Source organism: Plasmodium gaboni, chromosome 11 (genome assembly GCF_001602025.1).
Source record: "Plasmodium gaboni strain SY75 chromosome 11, whole genome shotgun sequence".
Classification (NCBI taxonomy): Eukaryota; Apicomplexa; class Aconoidasida; order Haemosporida; family Plasmodiidae; genus Plasmodium; species Plasmodium gaboni.
The window spans coordinates 911,101-920,397 of NC_031491.1; the positions used below are offsets into that span (position 1 = coordinate 911,101).

At 18.3% G+C, this 9,297-nt stretch overlaps 3 protein-coding genes and 1 pseudogene across 3 annotated transcripts in view, besides 1 other annotated feature; 1 reads left to right on the forward strand and 3 right to left on the reverse strand.

Annotated features, from left to right (window-relative positions):
• Positions 1-510, forward strand: part of PGSY75_1127600 (putative CRAL/TRIO domain-containing protein) — a gene marked incomplete at both ends in the record, with an annotated part of 2,103 nt that extends 1,593 nt beyond the window's left edge. Inside the window, 3 exons of the mRNA XM_018786396.1 lie at positions 85-129; positions 271-310; positions 452-510. Of these exons, the coding sequence (XP_018641191.1) occupies positions 85-129; positions 271-310; positions 452-510 (144 nt within the window). The remainder of the gene's footprint in view (positions 1-84; positions 130-270; positions 311-451) is intronic.
• An 830-nt stretch (positions 511-1,340) lies between these two features.
• On the reverse strand, positions 1,341-2,955 carry PGSY75_1127700 (hypothetical protein; the record flags this gene model as incomplete). The annotated part of the gene is made up of 3 exons (XM_018786397.1): positions 1,341-1,579; positions 1,852-1,905; positions 2,004-2,955. 3 exons carry the CDS (start codon positions 2,953-2,955, stop codon positions 1,341-1,343), a joined length of 1,245 nt encoding a protein of 414 aa, XP_018641192.1.
• A 783-nt stretch (positions 2,956-3,738) lies between these two features.
• On the reverse strand, positions 3,739-7,918 carry PGSY75_1127800 (hypothetical protein; annotated as a pseudogene; the record flags this gene model as incomplete).
• Positions 3,739-7,918: a sequence feature.
• A 712-nt stretch (positions 7,919-8,630) lies between these two features.
• Positions 8,631-9,297, reverse strand: part of PGSY75_1127900 (hypothetical protein) — a gene marked incomplete at both ends in the record, with an annotated part of 1,725 nt that continues 1,058 nt past the window's right edge. Inside the window, one exon of the mRNA XM_018786398.1 lies at positions 8,631-9,297. This exon is cut by the window's right edge and continues 530 nt beyond it. Coding sequence (XP_018641193.1) covers positions 8,631-9,297 — 667 coding nt within the window.

Below are 9,297 nucleotides of genomic sequence, written 5' to 3' on the forward strand. Positions count from 1 at the left end.
ATATATATATATATTATTTATGTATCCATATTTTCTAATTTATTAATATATGTATTTTATATATGATACTTTATAAATGTGTAGGTTGTAACACAACAAAAAATTACAATAACGTCATCTGAAAAGGAGGTAAATAAGGAATAAAAATAAAATAAAAAAGAATAAACATATAGTATATATATATATATATATATACATATGTATATTATACCTTTACATATTTATTTTTTATTATATATTTTTTTTTTTTTTTTTTTCCTCTCTTTATAGAAGAAGTTGCTAGATCACGTTCAGGCAAATCAATTAGAAAGTAAGCATATATTAATATTATATATGTAGTTATATTTGTTTTTTAAACCCTTTATATATATATATATATATATATATACATATATATACATATATACACATATATATATATATATATATTTATACATGTTTATTTTAACAGAAAAATTTGGTGGATCCTGTGAGAATGCAACAGTTTTTACTGAACCAATTTTACCATAATTTGTTATATATATTATTTTATGTTAATAATTCGAATTAATATATATTATATATATATATATATTTTTTTTTTTTTTATTTAATTTTTTTATTTGTTTTATATATTATGATCATATAATTATTATATATTTCTTTTGTTATTATATATGCTTAATTTGATTATTGTTATGTTGCTGTTAAATAATTTCTAGTTTATTTTTCTTTATAATCGATTGTTGCTGTATTTGTATGCTTAAGCATACATGCACATATATATATATATATATATATATTCTGCATAGTTATATATATTTTGTATACCTCATTATCTTGTATGTAATATGTAAATATATACATATATTTATATTTATTTATTTAATTTTAATTTAATTTTTTTGTTTTCTTTTTTTTTTTTTTTTTTTTTTTTTCAAGTTAAAAAGCCAAAAAAAAAGGTTTATATTTTAAAACTTCTTTATACATATATACATATATATATTTATTTATTTATAACTTTTATATTTTTTAAAGGAAAAAGTTTAAATTGTCAATTTTTTTTTATATTATAGAAATGAGGTAGAGTTAGACGCAAATATAATATATATATGGAATTATAAATATTTTTTTATATTTATTAGTTAAAATTTATAAAAGCTTAAAAGTTCGAAATTATATATATATATATATATATATATATATATATATATATATTTATTTATTTAAATGATATTCAGAAAGTTGGAAATGTTATTGTGGAGTTAAAATATATATGTATATAATTAAAACGTTTCATAAAATATGAAATATAAATAAAATTTTATAAAATAAACATGTATTATTCACTTATATATATTTTATAAGTCTTGGTCATAAAATATGTGATAGACAATTCGTTTCAAGAAAATTATAACAAATCCAAAAAAGATATACGATAAAAAAAAAAATGTGTATATCATAAAATTCGATAGATTCTTCTTCTCTCTCAATAGTATAGTTAGTCTTTCTTTGTTTTTAAAAAATATTCTTAAGTAGTCGTCTAGTTTTTTTCTTTTTTCATTTGGTAACAAGTTTATCAATTTGTATAATATAATATCTAAAAGAAAAAAATTAAATAAAATGAAATATCACATATATATATCAATTATATGTTTTTTTTTAAATAAACATATCCTATATGTTAAAAGACAATAAAAAATTTGAGAGTAGAAAAAAAATATATTTCATATAAATCACGTGGATATTTAATGGTATATAAAAAATATTGATAATATAGGAAATGTTTCAAACATGTATACACAAAATGTTTATAATTTAATATATATATATGTATGTATGTGTTTAATTATTCACTATAATAGAACTAACCTAGTCGGCTATATGTTTTAATTGCTTCACATCTTGAATCCTTATATTTCTCATCTGAATGGTAAAATATAAATAAGTATGTCTATATATATATATATTAAATATTTTGTTGTTTATATTTATATACATAGTGTCGTTCTGATTACCCATATGCGTATCATCAACTTGTATATTGGGGTTCTTAATTAAGTTTAATTTTGTGAAGAGTGAAAATTTGTTTTTTTCCTTTTGTTTATTATTTGATGATATATTTGATGATATATTTGATGATGTATTTGATGATGTATTTGATGATGTATTTGATGATGCATTTTCTAATTGTTGAGAATTGATATTATTATTACTATCATTATTTATATTATTAATTTGAGGTGTATCATGATTTTTTTTATTTTTTTGTTCTATAGATATATTTAATACATCATCTGATACCATATTTTGATTAATAATAATATTATTTTTGTCGTTATTATTATGTATAAGATTTTCTGGAATTTTATTATTTTTGTTTTCTTCATTTATTTGATTATCCTTTTTGTCTTTACGATTATATAGATTTCCTATAGATATACACTCATCTATTATATCTAAGGTATCTAATTGTTTTTCTTCTTTTTTACTATTTATAACTTTGTTTAATAATAATTCAAAATTATTTTCATTACTATTTTTTCTAGTATATTCCTCTTCATTTATATTATCATATGTCTTGACAAAACTACTTGTATCACTTGAAGATTTATATGAATTTATATCTTCATCTTCTAATGTATAATCTGATTGTGTCGCTTCATTTATATTTATAATAGTTTTTATATATTTTAAATTACTTTTTATGTTACATATACTATTATTTATAATATGTACACTTTTGTCGATAGAAGAATAATGTGTACGTTTATCGTCATCATTATTATCATCAATATTTTGATTCTTTTCTTTTTCTAGAAATATTACAAATTTCTCTTCCTCTTCTATAGGTGTGTCTTGAAAAATTGTATCATCATCATTATTATTATTATTATTATTATTATTTTTTATTATTATTTTTTTTTTTTCTTCATATTTCATTTCATCTCTATAATTTACATTTATTTCTCTCATAGTTGTTTATAAAACATTTGTAGAAACGTTATGTATTTTTTTTTTTTTTTTTTTTTTTTTGATATATTAACCTACAATGGTTGCCATAATATATTAATGAGAAGAACAACAAAAATAATAATAAATAAATAAATATATATATATATATATATATATATATATATGTATATGTTAATTTTATTATGTTGAAGGGGAAGGAGAAAAACGAAAAAGAGAACACCTACTATAATATATATGAATTAAGGAATGAGAAGAATATATAGGTATATATTGATATTATCATAACAATTAATATATATATATTATATTTATAAAGTACATAAAAAAAAAGTTTTAACAATGTCTTTAAAAATGTTGTTATTTATATTATCCTTTTATTATTTCATAAAAGTATATTTAAATTAAAAAAAATAAAATAAATGTAAAATCGATCCTTAAAAGACATCCGCTTTTTTTCAAAAAAAAAAAAAAAAAAAAAAAAAAAAAAAAAAAAAAAAAATTTTTATATATATATATTTAAATCATTTGATAAAGTAGTATATATATTAAATTTTTTCTATTAATATATAAACTCTCTCAATTTTTCTCCTAAGTTCTTTTTTCTTCACTCCATTATATATAAGTTAGGATACATAAGAGTATAAACATTTTAATATTGCTCCTTTATTTAAGACAAAAAAAAAAAAAAAATGAATAAATAAATAAATAAATAAATATATATATATATATATATATACATATATATATTTTTTTATTTTTATTTTCATATTCTATTATGCTGTATTATGCTTCCTCATTCCTGCTGGTCTCTATTATCGTCATGACCCTATTATAAGAATTATCTAGAAATGTTAGAATAGGAGAGGAAGCATATTTTGGCATGGTGTCATAAATTTGCTTTAGATTTTTATAAGTTTGTTGAAAATTATATCTTTCCATTGATGGTATGACATATGAATCAGATGTATTTTGTTCTTCCTTTTTATCATATATATTTTCATTTATATTTTCTTTACTGTTTTGGTTGCTTTCATTATCCAGATTATATTGGTTTGTATTATATTCGTTATTTATATTATATGTATCATTTTTATTATTTGATAAAATATGATCATTAGATTGTTTCTTAATATGATTTAATTCATTATCATTAGAATTATTTATATCAATATGTGTTATATCTTGATCGTTTTGTTGTTTATTTAATATGTTACTTATAATATATAAATTTTCTTCTTCATCATTTCGATTACTTTTTTTTTTTAAATCTATTAAATTGTCACGTAGATAAATATTTTCATAAAAATATTTTCTTTCATGTTCTCTTCTTTTATTTTGTAAACTAATAGGTGCTAAATCTGATGAATCCATATTAGCTAAATTAGTAGATGTAATACTACCATTTAAGATTTTTTTTCGTAATTCTGAATTATCTTTTCTCATTAAATTACTACATATAGAAAATAATTTCATTTTTATATCTAATTTATTTATATATATATCTATAACAGTTTGTACTATATTTTTGCTAATATCTTCTGTATTTTTATTATAAACATTTTCTTCATCTAAACACTGTTTTATTTTTTCTATAACTTTATTATATTTCGACAGATTGTTTTTATCACCTCTATCTTCTAATTTAGATAAATCATCAAAGTTTAAATGAACATCTTTTTGATGATCTCCTTGGTTAATATAAGAATCTTGAGAATTTACTTTTTTTTTATCTTCATTTTTTTTAATTTTTTCTTGAATATTCATAAGGCTACTATTATTATTAGTAGCATTACTATTTGAAATTGCATTGTTACTGTTATAAGAGGTGTTATTATTACTACTATTAGTATTACTACGATTAATATTATGTATACTGTTAATATTATTATTATGACTACTATGACATGTATCATTAATAATATTATTATTTAATATTTTTGTAGAATTTTTATGAACACCCTTTATAATACTATCTTTCTTTTGAATTTTCATTTTTTTTCTTCTTTTCCTTTTTTTTTTTTTACTACCAGTGTTAAATTCATCATTATAAAAATCTGAATCTTGACTATACAATTCTTCATTTAATATTTGATTTTCTTCAACAATATCTTCATCTTTATATTTTTTCATATCCTCATCAAATAAATAATCTTCTTCTTCTTCTTGTAATTTAATATTTGCCATTTCATTTGTCAAACATTTTTCATCAAACAACTCATCATCGTCATCATCATAATAATATTCTTCTTCTTCTTCTTCATCATCGTTATCATCGTATTTTTTATGAATAAATTTTTTTTTCCTTGTAGTCCTTCTATTACATTCATTAATATTATTACTATTATTACTACCATGCATACTTTGTTCATTTGAGTAACCATCAGAAGCTTTTATATTTTCATCAGATTTATTATTGTCATTTAATTTTTTCAAAATATCCTTCTCCTCCTCTTTTATTTCTCCCATTTGATTTGTATTTTTACTACCCCTCTTTTTCTTCATATTTTTTGAAATATTTTTATTTTCATTATTATCATCAGAAATAGCTGTTTGGCTAGCTACCACATTTTGATCTTCTATAATGTTTGTGATATCTGATTTTTTTCTTTTTTTAACATTATTCAATGTGAAGCATGATGAGGAAGTTGAATTTTTCTTTATTGGTTTGTTTTTTTGTTGTTGTTCTTCTTCTTTATTATTTGTTTGATTCGCCATTATATCATTTGAAGAGATTTTATTTTTTTCTTCTTCAAGATTATATAAGGAGAAAAAAGAAATATTTTCATTATAGAAAATATTATATATATATATATATATATTTATTTATTTATTTATTATATAAATAAAAATGATGATTATATTTATTTACCAAATCACAGAAATTTGTAAAATATTTCATATGATGTGTCACACGTTAAAAATATTATTTTTTATAACAATTCATACATAAAAAATTAAATATCCGTTTGTTTAATTTTTTGTCTTTTTATTCTTATATTGTATATTTTTTTTTATATTCTACTATAAATATAAAGCTATGAAAATTGTTGGAATATGTAAAGTCATCAAAAATGTTGTTTTTTTATGTAAATTATTGATAGAAGCATAATAATAATAACAATAATTATTATTATTATTATAATATATTTTTTATCATTTATATTTTTATTTTTTTTTTTTATTATTTATATTATTGTTTTTTTTATCATTTATATTATTAATTTTTTTTATCATTTATATTATTTTTTTTTTTATTATTATATATATTATTAATTTTTTTATCACAATTATATTATTAATTTTTTTATCATGCATATATTTTTTTTTGAGCTTTTTTATTCTCATATAAAAATTTGTTACAATATAACGTTTATAATCATAATATGGTATTACAATTAAAACAAAAAAAAAGTATAAAAATTCAAAGTTTTTGCAACTATATATATATATATATATATATTATATATTCATTATTTTTTCCATAATATATATTATTTTTATAGTATCATATAGTTTTTAGTATTTATAACAAAAAGGAAATCTTCTTTTTTTTTTTTTTGTTATTCTATTAAATATTATAAAATTTTTTTTTTTTTTTTTTTAAATTTTAGTATCATTTTATTATTATTTCTAAATAAAAAAGTTTCAAAGTAAAATATATAACCAAAACTAACAAAACAAACAAGGGCTTGCTTTTTTTTTTCATTTTTTAAAATATCATTTAAAATAATATCTTCATCATAAATACAATAATTATTATTATGATATCTATGTATATTCGTTAGACTATTTTTATTACTCTTATCAAAATAAGAAAAACACTTGAATGATTTTTATGAACATCTTCATCATATTTTTCTTGTAAGTTCATATCGACCATCCCTTTATTCATTCCTTCAATTAAGTTATTTTCATCATTTCCATTATTTAAAAAATCCATTTCTTTAATCGTTTCAGATGCTATACAATGGTCGTCCACTTTGCTTACATTTTCTTCGTCCTTTTGTTTGATCATAGATAATTTTTTTAACTTTTTTTTTTTTTTTTTTTAATGTATATTTACATACTGTAAATTCATCATATAAATAAAGGAATTCATAAAAATTAACTATTTTTATTTTGTTAATAATATTATTTATATTGCTTTTATTATAATAAGAGAACCTATACATGGTAATACATGCCAATAATTTAAATGTGATTCAAAATTATTATATAAAAATTTATTACATTCTTTATTTTGTATATATTAATTTGTATAAGAATATTTTTATTATCATCATCTTTATTACTAAATCTTTTATAAATCTGAAATATGCATATTTCATTATTATTTCCTTTGATATGTAGAGCATCATATTTGTTTCAATATATTATCACCAGGATGGAAGCACTCCATTTTTATTTTCTTTTTTCTTCATTCGGTCATCATGTTGTTGTTGTAATACGTCTACTTCCATTACTTGATTTATTTCTACATTTATATTTTTTATATTTTATTGTGTTCTATTCTTTTTATTACTTTTATCAGACACATCTGATGAAATTTCTGAACAGCTAGTTGTGTCGGAACTCTTAGAGAAATTATTTGATGACATAGATGATTCTAAAAAAGATGAATTATATGATGAATTGAACATATCACAGTTTAAATAATGAGTAATAGATTCTTCTTCTTCATTTGTGGTTAAGATTATTTATATTCTTTTTTATCTTTTTCGGATATTATTGGATTCACATATAAACATATCTCTGTTATATTAACGTTTTGATCTGATATTTTAAAAAAATTATTTTTACATAGATAAGAATATAGATTACATATATGCTTTAACTTTATATGGTTATTTACTCTTTTTATATCTAATTTAAATATATCATATTCAAATATATTCTTTAAATTTATCTATAAATATTTAATAAATTTTTCTTCATTATAAAATATCCCACTGTTGTTGATCATCTCATTTTCCTTATTAATAACAAAATAATTAATTTACTTTTTCCATAATTTTTTTAATATATAGTTTTTTTTTTTTTTTTTTTTTTAAATACTACGTACAACTGTAACATTTTTTTGTAAGCCTAATTGTATCTGTTAAATTAAAACAAAAAAATATCTTACAATTATTTTATGATATTTAAAATATTATTTTTATTAAATATCTTTCAAGTTTTTTCTTTTATTAAACATTATTTTTTCGACATATATATAGAATATATGTGATATATATTTTATATATAAATTATGAAATATTTCAATTTTATTACACAAAATAAATAAATAAATCAATAAATAAGTGGGAACGCCTTTAATGTGAATATTTACACACATATTAGATTAGGTCTTCTTTATTGTAGTTCTCCCATTTATTACAGCATAAGTTATATATATATATATATATATATGTATATATATACATATATGAATTTATTAGAAGAATGCCTTAATATTTTATTCAGGCATCGTGTTAATATATTCAATGTGTTAGTCTATGTACACAGGACAGTTGTCATATATTAATTATGAAATTTAAAAAAAATTTATTTGTTAAATTATTTTAATAAAAGTCTTATATGTTTGGACAAAAAAATAAAAAAAAAATAAATAAATATAATTAATATAATATAAAAAGATAAATACAAATTAGAATAAAAAATATATATATATATAATTATATTAAGTTAATTTTAAAGATCTCTTCTAAATTTAATTTGGGTGTTTGTACATTATGAGATTCAATAATATTATTATAATTCTCACTATTAATATTAATTAAAACAAGAAAATCAATTTTTGGAATCCTTTTTTTAATTTTTTTATTTTCATCAAATATTAAAGTTGATATTTCTTCTCCCTCATTCACTAAGTCTTGATAAATATCATCCTTAAAATTGATATAATTTTTATATTTGTTCAATGAATGATTATAAATTTTCATCATTTTGGTAGCTTCTAACTCCACGTTTGCAGATAATTCTTTATTAATACAATGAATAGAATAATTAATAAAATTATAATGCTCATTTATTGATTCATCCATAGAATTATAATGATTATAAGAATAATTACCTTTTTTTTGTTTACTAATCTCCATATTCTCCTGATTGTTACTTCCACTACGTACTAATAAATTTTCTAATAAATCAAAAATACCTGTATTTGCTTCATTAAAACTGTTATATTTGTGTGTCAATAATTCACTTATACTTTCTTGATTTATAGAAGGATCTAATATTTCTTTTATTTTATCAAATAACCATTCATTAGCATATGGTAATGAACTATTATTATAAATTTCTTCTACCATTCCTTCTGTCTTATTTTCCTGTACAGTCAGG